The sequence below is a fragment of the Bombina bombina genome, chromosome 8 (assembly GCF_027579735.1).
Source record: "Bombina bombina isolate aBomBom1 chromosome 8, aBomBom1.pri, whole genome shotgun sequence".
Classification (NCBI taxonomy): domain Eukaryota; kingdom Metazoa; phylum Chordata; class Amphibia; order Anura; family Bombinatoridae; genus Bombina; species Bombina bombina.
In genome coordinates this window covers 5015742-5038352 of record NC_069506.1, presented here as the reverse complement: position 1 = coordinate 5038352, position 22611 = coordinate 5015742, and the positions used below count along the sequence as shown (strand labels likewise).

The 22611-nt window shown below is 36.1% G+C and overlaps 1 protein-coding gene across 1 annotated transcript in view; it reads right to left on the bottom strand.

Annotated features, from left to right (window-relative positions):
• LOC128638168 (uncharacterized) overlaps positions 1-22611 on the bottom strand; it is a gene marked incomplete in the record, with an annotated part of 174028 nt that overhangs the window by 15607 nt on the left and 135810 nt on the right. Inside the window, 4 exon segments of the mRNA XM_053690032.1 lie at positions 3639-3766; positions 5195-5353; positions 6497-6643; positions 13265-13351. Coding sequence (XP_053546007.1) covers positions 3639-3766; positions 5195-5353; positions 6497-6643; positions 13265-13351 — 521 coding nt within the window.

Genomic DNA, 22611 nt, shown 5'->3' with positions numbered 1-22611 from the left:
AGGATGTTTGCACTGTAAAGTTAGGGTGCAGTATGAGGATGTTTGTACTGTAAAGTTAGGGTGCAGTATGAGGATGTTTGTACTGTAAAGTCAGGCTGCAGTATGAGGATGTTTGCACTGTAAAATCAGGCTGCAGTATGAGGGTGTTTGCAGTGTAAAGTCAGAGTGCAGTATGAGGATGTTTGTACTGTAAAGTTAGGGTGCAGTATGAGGATGTTTGTACTGTAAAGTCAGGCTGCAGTATGAGGATTTTTGCAGTGTAAAGTCAGGCTGCAGTATGAGGATATTTTTACTGTAAAGTCAGGCTGCAGTATGAGGATGTTTGTACTGTAAAGTTAGGGTGCAGTATGAGGATGTTTGTACTGTAAAGTCAGGCTGCAGTATGAGGATGTTTGCACTGTAAAATCAGGCTGCAGTATGAGGATATTTTTACTGTAAAGTCAGGCTGCAGTATGAGGATATTTTTACTGTAAAGTCAGGCTGCAGTATGAGGATATTTTTACTGTAATGTCAGGCTGCAGTATGAGGATATTTTTACTGTAAAGTCAGGCTGCAGTATGAGGATGTTTGCAGTGTAAAGTCAGGCTGCAGAATGAGGATGTTTGCAGTGTAAAGTCAGACTGCAGTATGAGGATGTTTGCAGTGTAAAGTCAGACTGCAGTATGAGGATGTTTGCAGTGTAAAGTCAGGCTGCAGTATGAGGATGTTTGCAGTGTAAAGTCAGGCTGCAGTATGAGGATATTGTTACTGTCAAATCAGGCTGCAGTATGAGGATGTTTGCAGTGTAAAGTCAGGCTACAGTATGAGGATGTTTGCAGTGTAAAGTCAGGCTGCAGTATGAGGATATTTCTACTGTAAAGTCAGGCTGCAGTATGAGGATGTTTGCAGTGTAAAGTCAGGTTGCAGAATGAGAATGTTTGCAGTGTAAAATCAGGCTGCAGAATGAGGATGTTTGTAGTGTAAAGTCAGACTGCAGTATGAGGATGTTTGCAGTGTAAAGTTAGGCTGCAGTATGAGGATATTGTTACTGTAAAGTCAGGCTGCAGTATGAGGATATTTTTACTGTAAAGTCAGGCTGCAGTATGAGGATGTTTGCAGTGTAAAGTCAGGTTGCAGAATGAGGATGTTTGCAGTGTAAAATCAGGCTGCAGAATGAGGATGTTTGCAGTGTAAAGTCAGGCTGCAGTATGAGGATATTGTTACTGTCAAATCAGGCTGCAGTATGAGGATGTTTGCAGTGTAAAGTCAGGCTACAGTATGAGGATGTTTGCAGTGTAAAGTCAGGCTGCAGTATGAGGATATTTTTACTGTAAAGTCAGGCTGCAGTATGAGGATGTTTGCAGTGTAAAGTCAGGTTGCAGAATGAGAATGTTTGCAGTGTAAAATCAGGCTGCAGAATGAGGATGTTTGTAGTGTAAAGTCAGACTGCAGTATGAGGATGTTTGCAGTGTAAAGTTAGGCTGCAGTATGAGGATGTTTGCAGTGTAAAGTCAGGTTGCAGAATGAGGATGTTTGCAGTGTAAAATCAGGCTGCAGAATGAGGATGTTTGTAGTGTAAAGTCAGACTGCAGTATGAGGATGTTTGCAGTGTAAAGTCAGACTGTAGTATGGGGATGTTTTCACTGTAAAGTCAGAGTGCAGTATGAGGATGTTTGTACTGTAAAGTTAGACTGCAGTATGAGGATATTTGCAGTGTAAAGTCAGGCTGAAGTATGAGGATGTTTGTGGTGTAAAGTCAGGCTGCAGTATGAGGATGTTTGCACTGTAAAGTCAGACTGCAGTATGAGGATGTTTGCAGTGTAAAGTTAGGCTGTAGTATGAGGATGTTTGCAGTGTAAAGTCAGACTGCAGTATGAGGATGTTTGCAGTGTAAAGTCAGACTGCAGTATGAGGATGTTTGCAGTGTAAAGTCAGGCTGCAGTATGAGGATGTTTGCAGTGTAAAATCAGAGTGCAGTATGAGGATGTTTGTACTGTAAAGTCAGACTGCAGTATGAGGATGTTTGTAGTGTAAAGTCAGGCTGCAGTATGAGGATGTTTGCACTGTAAAGTCAGGCTGCAGTATGAGGATGTTTGCAGTGTAAAGTCAGGCTGCAGTATGAGGATGTTTGCAGTGTAAAGTCAGAGTGCAGTATGAGGATGTTTGTACTGTAAAGTTAGGGTGCAGTATGAGGATGTTTGTACTGTAAAGTCAGGCTGCAGTATGAGGATGTTTGCACTGTAAAATCAGGCTGCAGTATGAGGGTGTTTGCAGTGTAAAGTCAGAGTGCAGTATGAGGATGTTTGTACTGTAAAGTTAGGGTGCAGTATGAGGATGTTTGTACTGTAAAGTCAGGCTGCAGTATGAGGATGTTTGCACTGTAAAATCAGGCTGCAGTATGAGGGTGTTTGCAGTGTAAAGTCAGAGTGCAGTATGAGGATGTTTGTACTGTAAAGTTAGGGTGCAGTATGAGGATGTTTGTACTGTAAAGTCAGGCTGCAGTATGAGGATTTTTGCAGTGTAAAGTCAGGCTGCAGTATGAGGATATTTTTACTGTAAAGTCAGGCTGCAGTATGAGGATGTTTGTACTGTAAAGTTAGGGTGCAGTATGAGGATGTTTGTACTGTAAAGTCAGGCTGCAGTATGAGGATGTTTGCACTGTAAAATCAGGCTGCAGTATGAGGATATTTTTACTGTAAAGTCAGGCTGCAGTATGAGGATATTTTTACTGTAAAGTCTGGCTGCAGTATGAGGATATTTTTACTGTAAAGTCAGGCTGCAGTATGAGGATATTTTTACTGTAAAGTCAGGCTGCAGTATGAGGATGTTTGCAGTGTAAAGTCAGGCTGCAGAATGAGGATGTTTGCAGTGTAAAGTCATACTGCAGTATGAGGATGTTTGCAGTGTAAAGTCAGACTGCAGTATGAGGATGTTTGCAGTGTAAAGTCAGGCTGCAGTATGAGGATGTTTGCAGTGTAAAGTCAGGCTGCAGTATGAGGATATTGTTACTGTCAAATCAGGCTGCAGTATGAGGATGTTTGCAGTGTAAAGTCAGGCTACAGTATGAGGATGTTTGCAGTGTAAAGTCAGGCTGCAGTATGAGGATATTTTTACTGTAAAGTCAGGCTGCAGTATGAGGATGTTTGCAGTGTAAAGTCAGGTTGCAGAATGAGAATGTTTGCAGTGTAAAATCAGGCTGCAGAATGAGGATGTTTGTAGTGTAAAGTCAGACTGCAGTATGAGGATGTTTGCAGTGTAAAGTTAGGCTGCAGTATGAGGATATTGTTACTGTAAAGTCAGGCTGCAGTATGAGGATATTTTTACTGTAAAGTCAGGCTGCAGTATGAGGATGTTTGCAGTGTAAAGTCAGGTTGCAGAATGAGGATGTTTGCAGTGTAAAATCAGGCTGCAGAATGAGGATGTTTGTAGTGTAAAGTCAGACTGCAGTATGAGGATGTTTGCAGTGTAAAGTCAGGCTGCAGTATGAGGATATTTTTACTGTAAAGTCAGGCTGCAGTATGGCGATGTTTGCAGTGTAAAGTTAGGCTGCAGTATGGCGATAGGTGCCAAGGAGCTGGTGAGCCTTATCTCACTGCACAAGTTAGTGTAAATAGCATCTATACACAGGTTTATATAATACATTTGTAAAGATTTCTTACTTATTAACGTGCCTGCTGTTTCCCATGAAGCTCAGCATGAAAGATTTTCTCTTCTTCATAGACAGTTTATTTTGCAGTAAAAGCTCAATATTGTGTTGAGACAACATCTCTCTGGCTTTCTTCAAAGGCTGAATGAAAAAAATCCTATAGTATCAAAATTCTGCTCACTGCTTAAACAAAAGGACAATTGTTACTTCTTTATTTTTGTCCCCTAAGCCAATGAGGATTCGTGATTTTAATAAAAACTCTGTTTTATTGATCTTCGTTACAGAATAAAGATCTACACTTCATCCTTTCAACTACACCTTCAGTGCCTACTTCCCTGGCACTACATTGCCAAATCTTTCCGAGAGGCATTCAGTTCTGTGACCAGACCATCTCAAGCTACACTTGTTCATGGGGCAAATTAAAGCTACTATGGATTTAAATCCCACTTCAGTACAGATTATACCCACATCTACCATTTCTCCTCATTTATCTTCTTTTTATAAACTTGTATTACCAACTGCTACATATCACCCAGGATGATTCTGCCAAAGAAGACAAAACTGTGAACTGTCCTCACTGCCAATACTGACGCTATGGTGCCAACATCACAAATACATTGTGCTTATGTGAAACTCATATTCCCTTACTAGATATATTCCTTAATTCTTCTGCAGAGCATAGTGCACATCATTCTCCCTCAGTTATCATAGCTTTAAATGTTCTCCAGCAATATGTTTTTTAACCTGGCATAATAATATCTGATTTATTATCCAACAACGTGAGTGAAAACCATCAGTCTACAAAGTGCAGATTAGATTAGTGCCTCGCAGGAGCGTTGCTCTCATATAATTCTCTTTTTTCTCAGCACATTTCCTTTAATTGATCCTGTGCTTATTGTGCTCACTGTATAGCTCTGCAGAATATGCTGCCCCGTGACAAACACACGATGATGACATTTTTATAACTTTACACACACTGTACCTTTTCCAGTCTTTATTCTTTTCAAGGCGTGAAACTGGCATTTAAAAGGATATGAAATCCAAATGTTTTTCTTTCATGATTCGGATACAGCAGCAATTTTAAGCAACTTTCTAATGTACTCCTATTATCTATTTTACTGCGTTCTCTTGGTATCTTTCTTGAAAAGCCGGAATGTAAGATTAGGAGCCGGACCAGCATCTGGGTAGCGCTTGCTGATTGGTGGCTACATTTAGCCATCAATCAGCAAGCACTACCCAGCTTCTGAACCAAAAATGGGCCGGCTACTAAGCTTACAATCCTGCTTTTCAAATAAAGATACAAAGAGAATGAAGAAAATTTGAGTAAATTAGAAAATTGCTTAAAATTGCTGCTGTATCTGAATCATGAAAGAAAGAAAGGAGTTTCATAAAAACAACAACAACTAAATCTATATAAACAACAAACAATATATCTAGGTACTAATGGAATTCATTATAGTTGTGCTGAGCATAAAAACAACAACAACTAAATCTATATAAACAAACAATATATCTAGGTACTAATGTAATTCATTATAGTTGTGCTGAACATAAACAATTGTCACTTACATCTGAATTCATTTTCAGCCTTAATAAATGAGAGTTGAGATCTGATTGTTTTGTAAGAAATGATTCTCTGTTCAGAAACAAATCCTGAAGGTGTAAACTGGTTGTTGCATCTTGGGAAATAGATGAAAAGAAGCCGTCGCTGAGGCAAATCTTCAGGGCCTGGAGAGAGAGGGAGGAATATGTAGACTCACGGAACAAACAAGCAAATGGAACAACGTGCGACACAAACATAGCCAATAAAAAGAGAGATAAATATACTTAAAAGTCTCAACTTTTTTTTATTTTTTAGCAACATTTATAGATTTGACAGTTTTATTTGCTGGAAAAAATATCAGCTACGATCTATTAAAATGTAATCTGAAGCTAAAATTGCACAATTAGTTGTGAACTGTCTTCTAATGCTCATTGGGTAAAGATTACAACTCAGACAGTTCTATTGGTGGAGAGGGTCGTGCCTCCGCCAGCCTGACCAGAAAACATTGGTTTGATCAGTACAAGAACATATACAAAGCAGCAAGGCTTTTGTTTTAAACTATGAAATCATTAAGTCACGGTAAATAATTCTGTAAAGTGATACATGTTGTTTAGAGATTAGTTGTCAAACTTCATTTCACATCGCTGGGAGCTTAAAGATGATTTGAAACTTGAAATCTTTAGCAAGTGTCACAATTCTTTCTGTAAATATAAATTTTACTGGAATCCTGGTTGACTTAGAGTACATTTCCGTGCTGGTGTTTATTCGATATGTTGCTTGTATAGTAATTAAACATGTATACAGACACAAAAGGTTTTCAATAATTTGTCCATCACAAAAATAAAATAAAAAAATTCCTATGTGGAACATCTTTGGGGTAGCAGAGGACCAGCTGGACAGTTTAAGTACTAGCTAGTGCTACTGCTGCAAGCCAGTAGCAGCATGAATAAAATATATTTGAATTCACTTTCCTCATTCTTTCTTCTGCTCTCTACATGTTATTTATCTCTTTCCTATCTGTTTCTGGCAGCACTTTCTCTGTCTAATTGTGTGTATTATATCACTGGTAAGACAAGCAAGCAGCAAGCTCACTCAGCATTGTGAGAAAACTAACAGGCAGGGCCTTTGTAATGTTTTTGATGCTTCCTTATTGGATCAGGATTGGCCAACAGTAACAATGAGTCTTACATAGTTAGTGAATAGTATAAATGTGTCCCTGTACGTAGAAACGCTTTCCCTAATGGTTTAACCATGAGTGAATCAGCTGTCTGTTTGTTTTATTGTGTACCATATGTCTGACAAATGTAAAACACTGTAACTGTAATTACCTGATAAAATGTCCTGAGGAAGGTGGGGTTTGTGTCGTCTCTGAGGTCCTGCACAACAATGTGACTTATGCAGTGCACTAGCAGCAGAATGAAGCTGCCGTCAGACTGCAAATACTCCCGGGAAACAAACAGACAGCGCTCTGAATTCTGCAAAGGAAACATATACAGAATGTGACTATATACAGAATGTGACTATATACTTAATGTGACTATATACTTAATGTGACTATATACTTAATGTGACTATATACAGAATGGGACTTTAAACAGAATAGAACTATATACTGAATGTGACTATATACTGAATGTGACTATATACAGAATGTGACTATATACTGAATGTGACTATATACAGAATGTGACTATATACAGAATGTGACTATATACAGATACTGAATGTGACTATATACAGAATGGGACTTTAAACAGAATAGAACTATATACTGAATGTGACTATATACAGAATGGGACTATAAACAGAATGGGGCTATAAAAAGAATGGGACTATATACAGAATTGGACTATATACAGAATGGGACTATATACAGAATGGGACTATAAACAGAATGGGACTATATACAGAATGGGAGTATATACAGAATGGGACTATAAACAAAATGGTGATATATACAAAATGGGACAATATACAGAATGGGACTACATATGGGACTATTTACAGAATGGGGCTATTTACAGAATGGGTTTATATACAGGATGGGACTATATACAGAATGGGACTATATACAGGATGGGACTATATACCGAATGGGACTACATACAGAATGGGAATATATACAGAATGGGGCTATATACAGAATGGGACAACATATGGGACTATATACAGAATGGGACTATATACAGAATGGGACTATATACAGAATGAATGGGATTATAAACAGAATGGGACTATAAACAGAATGTGACTATTTACAGAATGGGTTTATGTACAGAATGGGCTACATACAGAATGGGTAATATACAAAATGGGACTATATACAGGATGGGACTATATACAGAATGGGACTATATACAGAATCAGACTATATACAGAATGGGACTATTTCCAGAAGGCGGCTATTTACAGCATGGGTGTATATACAGAATGGGCTATATACAGAATGGGACTATATACAGGATAGGACTATATACAGAATGGGACTATATACAGAATATTACTATATACAGAATGGGACTATATATAGAATAGTACTATTTACAGAATTGGACTATTTACAGAATGGGTTTATATACAGGATGGGACTATATACAGGATGGGACTACATACACATTGGGAATATATACAGAATGGGGCTATATACAGAATTGCAATATACAGAATGGGATAATATACAGAATGGGACTATATACAGAATGGGACTATATACAGAATTGGCAATAAACAGAATGGAACTTTATACAGAATGGGACTATATACAGAATGGGATTATTTACAGAATGGGAATATTTACAGAATGGGAATATTTACAGAATGGGACAATATAAAGAATGGGGACTATATACAGGATGGGACTATATACAGGATGGGGAATATACAGAATGGACTATATACAGAATGGGGGCTATATACAGGATGGGACTATATACAGGATGGGGCTATATACAGGATGGGACTATATACAGAATGGGACTATATACAGAAGGGGGCTATTTACAGAATGGGACCCTATATACAGAATGGGACTAAGTACAGAATGGGACTATATACAAAATGGGGAATATACAGAATGGACTATATACAGAATGGGGACTATTTACAGAATTGGGAATATACATAATGCGACTATATACAGGATGGACTATATACAGAATGGGACTATTTACAGAATGGGACTATATACAGGATGGGACTATATACAGAATGGGACTATTTACAGAATGGGACTATGTATAGAATGGGAATATACAGAATGGGACTATATGCAGAATGGGGAATATACAGAATGGGCTAAATACAGAATGGGACTATTTACAGAATGGAACTATATACAGAATTGGGAATATACAGAATGGGACTATATGCAGAATGGGACTATATACAGAAGGGGACTGTATACAGGATGGGACTATATACAGTATGGGACTACAAACAGAATGGGACTACAAACAGTATGGGACTACAAACAGAATTGGACTATATACAAAATGGGGAATATACAGAATGGACTATATACAGAATGGGGACTATTTACAGAATTGGGAATATACATAATGCGACTATATACAGGATGGACTATATACAGAATGGGACTATTTACATAATGGGACTATATACAGGATGGGACTATATACAGAATGGGACTATTTACAGAATGGGACTATGTACAGAATGGGAAAATACAGAATGGGACTATATGCAGAATGGGGAATATACAGAATGGGCTATATACAGAATGGGAATATATAGAGAATGGGACTATTTACAGAATGGAACTATATACAGAATTGGGAATATACAGAATGGGACTATATGCAGAATGGGACTATATACAGAAGGAGACTGTATACAGGATGGGACTATATACAGTATGGGACTACAAACAGAATGGGACTACAAACAGAATGGGACTACATACAGAATTGGACTATATACAAAATGGGGAATATACAGAATGGGCTATAAACTGAATGGCACTATTTACAGAATGGGACTATATACAGAATTGGCAATATACAGAATTGGCAATATAAAGAATGGGACTATATTCAGAATGGGACTATATACATAATTGGCAATATACAGAATGGGACAATATAAAGAATGGGCTATATACTGAATGGGACTATATACAGAATGGGACTATATACAGAAATGGCTATATACAAAATGGGACTATATACAGAATGGGACTATATACAGAATGGGACTACAGTATATACAGAATGGGACTATATACAGAATGGGAATATATACAGAATGGGGCTATATACAGAATGGGGCTATATACAGAATGGGACTATATACAGAATGGGAATATATACAGAATTGGCTATATACAGAATGGGACTATATACAGAATGGGACTACAGTATATACAGAATGGGACTATATACAGAATGGGAATATATACAGAATGGGACTATATGCAGAACACATCTGGGAACATCTAACATAAACACTAATCTATAGCTACCTAATATAATATAAATATATTTATATAAACCTATAATCACAGATAAGCTATGCCGACCACTATAGAAAAGTAGAGGCTGAAAAACAAAGCTGGCTACATTTTGTATCATAAAATATTCCCTGTTACTAATTTTGTTATTTGTTTCTACATTTTATGCAAATGTAACAGTTTTTAGAACCTTGATTTTTAGTATCTGTGTTTGTCTTTCAAATGTGCAGTTGTAACTGAGTAACAGGTAGTGAGCAAAAGCTTAACCTCTAGCGCAAACATAACCATTAATAAAATATCCCAACCTGAGATTTTATAACGAATCACAGCAAACAGTAAAGCTAAGTACAGCCTAAGTCCTAAAGTGTATTTCTAATTTCACAGTAAAACACTCCCATAAAAATGATACAAAAGTCAGCTGTGAGCACACTGTGTAAAATCATATACATACATCAATCTGTGAATACAAGCACATTATATATATATATATATATATATATATATATATATACACACATACATCAATCTGTGAATACAAGCACATTATATATATATATATATATATATATATATATATATATATATACACACATACATCAATCTGTGAATACAAGCACATTATATATATATATATATATATATATATATATATATATATATATACACACATACATCAATCTGTGAATTCAAGCACATATATATATACACACATACATCAATCTGTGAATACAAGCACATTATATATATATATATATATATATATATATATATATATATATATATACAGGGAGTGCAGAATTATTAGGCAAGTTGTATTTTTGAGGATTCATTTTATTATTGAACAACAACCATGTTCTCAATGAACCCAAAAAACTCATTAATATCAAAGCTAAATAGTTTTGGAAGTAGTTTTTAGTTTGTTTTTAGTTATAGCTATTTTAGGGGGATATCTGTGTGTGCAGGTGACTATTACTGTGCATAATTATTAGGCAACTTAACAAAAAACAAATATATACCCATTTCAATTATTTATTTTTACCAGTGAAACCAATATAACATCTCAACATTCACAAATATACATTTCTGACATTCAAAAACAAAACAAAAACAAATCAGTGACCAATATAGCCACCTTTCTTTGCAAGGACACTCAAAAGCCTGCCATCCATGGATTCTGTCAGTGTTTTGATCTGTTCACCATCAACATTGCGTGCAGCAGCAACCACAGCCTCCCAGACACTGTTCAGAGAGGTGTACTGTTTTCCCTCCTTGTAAATCTCACATTTGATGATGGACCACAGGTTCTCAATGGGGTTCAGATCAGGTGAACAAGGAGGCCATGTCATTAGATTTTCTTCTTTTATACCCTTTCTTGCCAGCCACGCTGTGGAGTACTTGGACGCGTGTGATGGAGCATTGTCCTGCATGAAAATCATGTTTTTCTTGAAGGATGCAGACTTCTTCCTGTACCACTGCTTGAAGAAGGTGTCTTCCAGAAACTGGCAGTAGGACTGGGAGTTGAGCTTGACTCCATCCTCAACCCGAAAAGGCCCCACAAGCTCATCTTTGATGATACCAGCCCAAACCAGTACTCCACCTCCACCTTGCTGGCGTCTGAGTCGGACTGGAGCTCTCTGCCCTTTACCAATCCAGCCACGGGCCCATCCATCTGGCCCATCAAGACTCACTCTCATTTCATCAGTCCATAAAACCTTAGAAAAATCAGTCTTGAGATATTTCTTGGCCCAGTCTTGACATTTCAGCTTGTGTGTCTTGTTCAGTGGTGGTCGTCTTTCAGCCTTTCTTACCTTGGCCATGTCTCTGAGTATTGCACACCTTGTGCTTTTGGGCACTCCAGTGATGTTGCAGCTCTGAAATATGGCCAAACTGGTGGCAAGTGGCATCTTGGCAGCTGCATGCTTGACTTTTCTCAGTTCATGGGCAGTTATTTTGCACCTTGGTTTTTCCACACGCTTCTTGCGACCCTGTTGACTATTTTGAATGAAACTCTTGATTGTTCGATGATCACGCTTCAGAAGCTTTGCAATTTTAAGAGTGCTGCATCCCTCTGCAAGATATCTCACTATTTTTGACTTTTCTGAGCCTGTCAAGTCCTTCTTTTGACCCATTTTGCCAAAGGAAAGGAAGTTGCCTAATAATTATGCACACCTGATATAGGGTGTTGATGTCATTAGACCACACCCCTTCTCATTACAGAGATGCACATCACCTAACATGCTTAATTGGTAGTAGGCTTTCGAGCCTATACAGCTTGGAGTAAGACAACATGCATAAAGAGGATGATGTGGTCAAAATACTCATTTGCCTAATAATTCTGCACTCCCTGTATATACACACATACATCAATCTGTGAATTCAAGCACATATATATATACACACATACATCAATCTGTGAATACAAGCACATTATACAGTTGTGCTCATAAGTTTACATACCCTGGCAGAATTTATGATTTCTTGGCCATTTTTCAGAGAATATGAATGATAACACAAAACCTTTTCTTTCACTCATGGTTAGTGTTTGGCTGAAGCCATTTATTATCAGTCAACTGTGTTTACTCTTTTTAAATCATAATGACAACAGAAACTACCCAAATGACCCTGATCAAAATTTACATACCCCAGTTCTTAATACCGTGTATTGCCCCCTTTAACATCAATGACAGCTTGAAGTCTTTTGTGGTATTTGTGGATGAGACTCTTTATCTTCTCAGATGGTAAAGCTGCCCATTCTTCCTGGCAAAAAGCCTCCAGTTCCTGTAAATTCTTGGGCTGTCTTGCATGAACTGCACGTTTGAGATCTCCCCAGAGTGGCTCAATGATATTGAGGTCAGGAGACTGAGATGGCCACTCCAGAACCTTCACTTTATTCTGCTGTAGCCAATGACAGGTCCGACTTGGCCTTGTGTTTAGGATCATTGTCATGTTGGAAAGTCCAAGTACGTCCCATACGCAGCTTCCGGGCTGATGAATGCAAATCTTGATAACATACTGCATTCATCCGGCCATCAATTCTGACCAAATTTCCTGTGCCTTTGTAGCTCACACATCCCCAAAACATTAGCGATTCAGCTCAGTGTTTCACAGTAGGAATGTGTACCTTTCATTATAGACCTTGTTGACTTCTCTCCAAATGTAGCGTTTATGGTTGTGGCCTGTTTATTAAAGGTCTTGCGGACCTGATCCGACAGTGCGGATCAGGTCCGCAAGACCTCGCTGAATACGGCGAGCAATACGCTCTCCGTATTTAGCATTGCACCAGCAGCTCACAAGAGCTGCTGGTGAAACGCCGCCCCCTGCAGACTCGCGGCCAATGGGCCGCAAGCAGGGAGGTGTCAATCAACCCGATCGTACTTTGTGACCGCTGCTTCATAACTGCTGTTTCTGGCGAGTCTGAAGAAAACGACGTCTCATAAATTTTTTACTCTGTTGCTGGTATAAGAAGTCATTGAAAACACATTTAAGGGAAACCAATTTTACAATGCATTGTCCCATTCACATGATATGAGTGTGTGCTGAGAAACACTGTAAGAAAGTGATTTTTGTTATTTTCTATTCACAGTCCTTGTCTATAGACCATAAGAAACGTAACTGACAATGAGCTCACCTGGTAAAAAAAAGAATTGCGAAATCCATTCCCTCTGTAACTGCTCTCAGGAATACAAGAGGCAATGTGCAAGTTTATTTCTGGAGTCTGCAAAACAGTGTGAAATGTATAAAAAATAGCTGTGCTGCCAGAGGTTTATAAATTGTTTTAATACATAGGGGCTGAGTTATCAAGCTCCGAAAGACCACTGCTCCATAACTGGACCACTGCTTCATAACTGGTCCACCTGCTCTGAGACTGCGGTCTGCAATCCGCCCAATCCTATATGATCGGTATGGTTGACACCCCCTGCTAGCGGCCAATCAGTGAATGCTGTCAGCATTTATCAATGTGTGGCGGACATGATACGCTACATCGTATCATTTCCGCTCGCACTTAACCCCTTAACGACCAATGACGTACAGGGTACGCCCTACAAAAAAATGTCCTTAATGACCCTGTACGTCGTTGGTGTTTCCAAGCAGTGGAAGAGATCCTGATCCCTTCCAGCCGCTTTAATGTTATAGCAGTGATGCCTCAATATTGAGGCATCCTGCAATAACATTTGTTAGCCATCTGATGCAGAGATAGCCACTCTGTGGCCCTCTCTGCATCAGCCATCTATGGTCGTGATCCTTGGTGGGTGGGAGCTGATGCAGGGAGGCGGGTGGGTGGCCATCGATGGGAGGATGTGGTTAGAGGGGGTGGGATTGCGTGTGGGGACACTGGGGGCGTACAGGGGCGGGCGCGCACGCGTGCACAGGGGTGGGGGCAGGTGGGAATGATACACTATGAGACACTTTATTAGATAAGGTGGAAGAGAGGAGGGGGAATTTTCAGCTAAGGGATCTGGGAGGGGGTGGGGGGTTGGACATTGAGGGGGGGCAGCTACACTACAGAAAATATTTTATAATTTTATTAAAAATATATATATTTTTTAAAATATCATATTTTATGGCAAACTGGGTACTGGCAGACAGCTGCCAGTACCCAAGATGGTGCACAATAAGGTAGAGGGGGAGGGTTAGAGAGCTGTTTGGGAGGGGATCAGGGAGGTTGTGGGCTAAGGGGGGATCCTACACAGCTGAATATGTTTTAAAAAAATAAAAAAATAAAAAATAAAACCTTTTATTTTAGTACTGACAGACTTTCTGCCAGAACTTAAGATGGCGGGGACAATTATGGGGTGGGTGAGGGAAGAGAGCTGTTTGGGAGGGATCAGGGGATGTGATGTGTCAGGTGGGAGGCTGATCTCTACACTAAAGCTAAAATTAACCCTGCACGTTCCCTTCAAGCTACCTAATTAACCCCTTCACTGCTGGGCAAAATACAAGTGTGGTGCCCAGCGGGAATTAGCGGCCTTCTAATTACCAAAAAGCAATGCCAAAGTCATATATGTCTGCTATTTCTGAACAAAGGGGATCCCAGAGAAGCATTTACAACCATTTGTGCCATAATTGCACAAGCTGTTTGTAAATAATTTCAATGAGAAACCTAAAGTTTGTGAAAAAGTGAACAATTTTTTTAATGTGATCGTATTTGGCAGTGAAATGGTGGCATGAAATATAGCAAAATGGGCCTAGATCAATACTTTGGGATGTCTTCTAAAAAAAAAATATGTACATGTAAAGGGATATTCAGGGATTCCTGACAGATATCAATGTTCCAATGTAACTATCGCTAAATTTGAAGAAAAAAATGGTTTGGAAATAGCAAAGTGATACTTGTATTTAATGCCCTATAACTTGCAAAAAAAAAGCAAAGGACATGTAAACATTGGGTATTTCTAAACTCAGGACAAAATATAGAAACTATTTAGCATGGTTGTTTTTTGGTGGTTGTAGATGTGTAACAGATTTTGGGGGTCAAAGTTAGAAAAAGTGTGTTTTGTTTCAATTTTTTCATCACATTTTATAACTTTTTTATATTAAATTATATGATATGATAAAAATAATGGTCCATTTAATATCAAGAAAAATTGTATTTAATATGTGTGGGTACAGTAAGTGAGTAAGAGGAAAATTACAGCTAAACACAAACACCGCAGAAATTTAAAAAGTAGCCCTGGTCCCAAATGGTCAGAAAATGAAAAAAATTCTGTGGTCACTAAGTGGTTAAATAAATAAACCCCGTATTCTGTAGATAGGTTAGTATTGTGAGTTATGGGATTACAAATACTTTACTTGAAAATTAGTTTATACAAATAAGCCTTAGAGCTGTGTTATCTATTATACCTTTAAAGCTGTGTTATGTATTATACCTGTAAAGCTGTGTTATGTATTATGCCTATAAAGCTGTGTAATGTATTATACCTGTAAAGCTGTGTTATGTATTATACCTGTAAAGCTGTGTTATCTATTATACCTGTAAACCTGTGTTATCTGTTATACCTGTAAAGCTGTGTTATGTATTATGCCTGTAAAGCTGTGTTATGTATTATGCCTGTGAAGCTGTTTTATATGTTATACCTGTAAAGCTGTGTTATGTATTATGCCTATAAAGCTGTGATATGTATTATACCTGTAAAGCTGTGTTATGTATTATACCTGTAAACCTGTGTTATATGTTGTACTTGTAAAGCTGTGTTATGTATTATGCCTGTAAAGCTGTGTTATGTATTATGCCTGTAAAGCTGTGTTATGTATTATGCCTGTAAAGTTGTGTAATGTATTATACCTGTAAAGCTTTGTTATGTATTATACCTGTGAAGCTGTGTTATGTATTATACCTGTAAAGCTGTGTTATGTATTATACCTGTGAAGCTGTGTTATCTATTATACCTGTAAAGCTATGTGTTATGTATTATACCTGTAAAGTTGTGTTATCTATTATACCTGTAAAGCTGTGTTATGTATTTTGCCTGTAAAGCTGTGTTATGTATTACACCTGTAAAGCTGTGTTATGTATTATACCTGTAAAGCTGTGTTATCTATTATACCTGTAAAGCTGTGTTATGTATTATACCTGTAAAGTTGTGTTATCTATTATACCTGTAAAGCTGTGTTATGTATTATACCTGTAAAGCTGTGTTATGTATTATGCCTGTAAAGCTGTGTTATGTATTATGCCTGTAAAGCTGTGTTATTTATTATGCCTGTAAAGTTGTGTTATGTATTATACCTGTAAAGCTGTGTTATGTATTATACCTGTGAAGCTGTGTTATCTATTATACCTGTAAAGCTGTGTTATGTATTATACCTGTAAAGTTGTGTTATCTATTATACCTGTAAAGCTGTGTTATGTATTATGCCTGTAAAGCTGTGTTATGTATTATACCTGTAAAGCTGTGTTATGTATTATACCTGTAAAGCTGTGTTATCTATTATACCTGTAAAGCTGTGTTATGTATTATACCTGTAAAGTTGTGTTATCTATTATACCTGTAAAATTGTGTTATCTATTATACCTGTAAAGCTGTGTTATGTATTATACCTGTAAAGCTGTGTTATGTATTATACCTGTAAAGCTGTGTTATCTATTATACCTGTAAAGCTGTGTTATGTATTATGCCTGTAAAGCTGTGTTATGTATTATGCCTGTAAAGCTGTGTTATGTATTATACCTGTGAAGCTGTGTTATCTATTATACCTGTAAAGCTGTGTTATGTATTATGCCTGTAAAGCTGTGTTATGTATTATACCTGTGAAGCTGTGTTATCTATTATACCTGTATAGCAGTGTTATGTATTATGCCTGTAAAGTTGTGTTATGTATTATACATGTAAAGCTGTGTTATGTATTATACATGTAAACCTGTGTTATCTGTTATATCTGTAAAGCTGTGTTATGTATTATGCCTGTAAAGCTGTGTTATGTATTATGCCTGTAAAGCTGTGTTAAGTATTATGCCTGTAAAGTTGTGTTATGTATTATACCTGTAAAGCTGTGTTATGTATTATACATGTGAAGCTGTGTTATCTATTATACCTGTAAAGCTGTGTTATCTATTATACCTGTAAAGCTGTGTTATCTATTATACCTGTAAAGCTGTGTTATGTATTATACCTTTAAAGTTGTGTTATCTATTATACCTGTAAAGCTGTGTTATGTATTATACCTGTAAAGCTGTGTTATGTATTATACCTGTAAAGCTGTGTTATGTATTATGCCTGTAAAGCTGTGTTATGTATTATGCCTGTAAAGCTGTGTTATTTATTATGCCTGTAAAGTTGTGTTATGTATTATACCTGTAAAGCTGTGTTATGTATTATACCTGTGAAGCTGTGTTATCTATTATACCTGTAAAGCTGTGTTATGTATTATACCTGTAAAGTTGTGTTATCTATTATACCTGTAAAGCTGTGTTATGTATTATGCCTGTAAAGCTGTGTTATGTATTATACCTGTAAAGCTGTGTTATGAATTATACCTGTAAAGCTGTGTTATCTATTATACCTGTAAAGCTTTGTTATGTATTATACCTGTAAAGTTGTGTTATCTATTATACCTGTAAAGTTGTGCTATCTATTATACCTGTAAAGCTGTGTTATGTATTATACCTGTAAAGCTGTGTTATGTATTATACCTGTAAAGCTGTGTTATCTATTATACCTGTAAAGCTGTGTTATGTATTATGCCTGTAAAGTTGTGTTATGTATTATGCCTGTAAAGCTGTGTTATGTATTATACCTGTGAAGCTGTGTTATCTATTATACCTGTAAAGCTGTGTTATCTATTATACCTGTAAAGCTGTGTTATGTATTATGCCTGTAAAGCTGTGTTATGTATTATACCTGTGAAGCTGTGTTATCTATTATACCTGTATAGCAGTGTTATGTATTATGCCTGTAAAGTTGTGTTATGTATTATACATGTAAAGCTGTGTTATGTATTATACCTGTAAACCTGTGTTATCTGTTATACCTGTAAAGCTGTGTTATGTATTATGCCTGTAAAGCTGTGTTATGTATTATGCCTGTAAAGTTGTGTTATGTATTATACCTGTAAAGCTGTGTTATGTATTATACATGTGAAGCTGTGTTATCTATTATACCTGTAAAGCTGTGTTATCTATTATACCTGTAAAGCTGTGTTATGTATTATGCCTGTAAAGCTGTGTTATGTATTATGCCTGTAAAGTTGTGTTATTTATTATACCTGTAAAGCTGTGTTATGTATTATACCTGTAAAGCTGTGTTATGTATTATACCTGTAAACCTGTGTTATCTGTTATACCTGTAAAGCTGTATTATTTATTATACATGTAAAGCTGTATTATTTATTATACCTGTAAAGCTGTGTTATGTATTATACCTGTAAAGCTGTGTTATGTATTATACCTGTAAAGCTGTATTATTTATTATACCTGTAAAGCTGTGTTATGTATTATACCTGTAAAGCTGTGTTATGTATTATGCCTGTAAAGCTGTGTTATGTATTATACCTGTGAAGCTGTGTTATCTATTATACCTGTAAAGCTGTGTTATCTATTATACCTGTAAAGCTGTGTTATGTATTATGCCTGTAAAGCTGTGTTATGTATTATACCTGTAAAGCTGTGTTATCTATTATACCTGTAAAGCTGTGTTATGTATTATACCTGTAAAGCTGTGATATGTATTATACCTGTAAAGCTGTGTTATCTGTTATACCTGTAAAGCTGTGTTATGTATTATACCTGTAAAGCTGTGTTATGTATTATGCCTGTAAAGCTGTGTTATGTATTATACCTGTAAAGCTGTGTTATGTATTATGCCTGTAAAGCTGTGTTATGTATTATACCTGTAAATCTGTGTTATCTATTATACCTGTAAAGTTGTGTTATGTATTATACCTGTACAGCTGTGTTATGTATTATGCCTGTAAAGCTGTGTTATGTATTATACCTGTAAAGCTGTGTTATGTATTATACCTGTAAAGCTGTGTTATGTATTATACCTGTAAAGTTGTGTTATGTATTATACCTGTACAGCTGTGTTATGTATTATACCTGTACAGCTGTGTTATGTATTATGCCTATAAACCTGTGTTATGTATTATGCCTATAAAGCTGTGTTATGTATTATACCTGTAAAGCTGTGTTATGTATTATACATGTAAAGCTATGTTATGTATTATACCTGTAAAGTTGTGTTATCTATTATACCTGTAAAGCTGTGTTATGTATTATGCCTGTAAATCTGTGTTATGTATTATACCTGTAAAGCTGTGTTATCTATTATACCTGTAAAGCTGTGTTATCTATTATACCTCTAAAGCTGTGTTATGTATTATGCCTGTAAAGCTGTGTTATGTATTATACCTGTAAAGCTGTGTTATGTATTATGCCTGTAAAGCTGTGTTATGTATTATACCTGTAAAGCTGTGTTATGTATTATGCCTGTAAAGCTGTGTTATGTATTATACCTGTAAAGCTGTGTTATGTATTATGCCTGTAAAGCTGTGTTATGTATTATACATGTAAAGCTGTGTTATCTATTATACCTGTAAAGCTGTGTTATGTATTATACCTGTAAAGCTGTGATATGTATTATACCTGTAAAGCTGTGTTATGTATTATGCCTGTAAAGCTGTGTTATGTATTATGCCTGTAAAGCTGTGTTATGTATTATGCCTGTAAAGCTGTGTTATGTATTATGCCTGTAAAGCTTTGTTATGTATTATGCCTGTAAAGCTGTGTTATGTATTATACCTGTAAAGCTGTGTTATGTATTATGCCTGTAAAGCTGTGTTATGTATTATGCCTGTAAAGCTGTGTTATGTATTATACCTGTAAAGCTGTGTTATGTATTATGCCTGTAAAGCTGTGTTATGTATTATGCCTGTAAAGGTGTGTTATGTATTATTCCTGTAAAGCTGTGATATGTATTATACCTCTAAAGCTATGTTATCTGTTATACCTGTAAAGCTGTGTTATGTATTATACCTGTAAAGCTGTGTTATGTATTATACCTGTAAAGCTGTGATATGTATTATACCTCTGAAGCTATGTTATCTGTTATACCTGTAAAGCTGTGTTATGTATTATACCTGTAAAGCTGTGTTATGTATTATACCTGTAAAGCTGTGATATGTATTATACCTGTAAAGCTGTGATATGTATTATACCTCTAAAGCTATGTTATCTGTTATACCTGTAAAGCTGTGTTATGTATTATACCTGTAAAGCTGTGTTATGTATTATACCTGTAAAGCTGTGTTATGTATTATACCTGTAAAGCTGTGATATGTATTACACCTCTAAAGCTATGTTATCTGTTATACCTGTAAAGCTGTGTTATCTGTTATACCTGTAAAGCTGTGTTATGTATTATACCTGTAAAGCTGTGTTATCTATTATACCTGTGAAGCTGTGTTATCTATTATACCTGTAAAGCTGTGTTATGTATTATACATTTAAAGCTGTGTTATCTATTATACCTGTGAAGCTGTGTTATCTATTATACCTGTAAAGCTGTGTTATCTATTATACCTGTAAAGCTGTGTTATGTATTATACCTGTAATGCTGTGTTATGTATTATACCTGTAAAGCTGTGTTATCTATTATACCTGTAAAACTGTGTTATGTATTATACCTGTAAAGCTGTGTTATGTATTATACCTGTAAAGCTGTGTTATCTATTATACCTGTAAAGCTGTGTTATCTATTATACCTGTAAAGGTGTGTTATGTATTATGCCTGTAAAGCTGTGTTATCTATTATACCTGTAAAGCTGTGTTATGTATTATACCTGTAATGCTGTGTTATGTATTATACCTGTAAAGCTGTGTTATGTATTCTACCTGTAAAACTGTGTTATGTATTATACCTGTAAAGCTGTGTTATGTATTATACATGTAAAGCTGTGTTATCTATTATACCTGTAAAGCTGTGTTATCTATTATACCTGTAATGCTGTGTTATGTATTATACCTGTAATGCTGTGTTATGTATTATACCTGTAAAGCTGTGTTATGTATTCTACCTGTAAAACTGTGTTATGTATTATACCTGTAAAGCTGTGTTATGTATTATACATGTAAAGCTGTGTTATCTATTATACATGTAAAGCTGTGTTATGTATTATACCTGTAATGCTGTGTTATGTATTATACCTGTAAAGCTGTGTTATGTATTCTACCTGTAAAACTGTGTTATGTATTATACCTGTAAAGCTGTGTTATGTATTATACATGTAAATCTGTGTTATCTATTATACCTGTAAAGCTGTGTTATCTATTATACCTGTAAAGCTGTGTTATGTATTATACATGTAAAGCTGTGTTATCTATTATACCTGTAAAGCTGTGTTATGTATTATACATGTAAAACTGTGTTATCTATTATACCTGTAAAGTTGTGTTATGTATTATGCCTGTAAAGCTGTGTTATGTATTATGCCTGTAAAGCTGTGTTATGTATTATACCTGTAAAGCTGTGTTATGTATTATACATGTAAAGCTATGTTATCTATTATACCTGTAAAGCTGTGTTATCTATTATACCTGTAAAGCTGTGTTATGTATTATACCTGTAAAACTGTGTTATGTATTATACCTGTAAAGCTGTGTTATCTATTATACCTGTAAAGCTGTGTTATGTATTATACCTGTAAATCTGTGTTATGTATTATACCTGTAAAGCTGTGTTATGTATTATACCTGTAAAGTTGTGTTATCTATTATAGATTCAATGTTTTCTTACAGCGCTGAAAGTGTGGACCTATAGCTCCTGTCTATAGTGGGTCCCCAGGTGCCCACTTTTAGAAAATATGTGTCAAAACGTGGTTTAGAAAGGAGCGCCAAATCTTGGCGAGGTCTGGTGCGGTATAGGTGTGAAAATATGGTATTCTGTCTGAGAAATTGTATAGCGCTATAGCTCAGCTACAATTATGGTAGTTGTGCTGTATAGATGTGTAGGTTTTGATATCTAGATCTAAGATCTAAGAGTGGCACAGTTGATACATAAAAGCATTTAATACATATTAAACATATAAAACAAGGGTGTCGTTTAAAATATATTTTAACAGAACGGCAAGAAATAATGTGTAAAAACACATAAACACATAAATATCTATAAAAACACGCGTGTTTTGCTTTTTAGCTGTATGTATAATGTCTCATAAAATTCGTCTCATATATAGTTGTGTTGGCATAAATCTGAAAATAATAAACAATAAAAAATAATAAAAAACAATGAAAAGTAAATAATGTCCAATAATCCCTTCTCAAAGTTAAGAGATATATAAAAAAAGGTTAAGTAGTGTCCAAAAATCCCTTCTCAAAGTTAAGAGATATAAATAGATTTTCACATGTGTATCCAAAAAATAAACTGTCCAAATTTAAGTGTTGTCCAAAAACGTGGTATAAATGAATAGTGCAAATCCAGCAGATTCAAAAGTTCTATTAAAAAAGCTTTGCAAAAAACATTTCAAAGAGACATTTAAAAA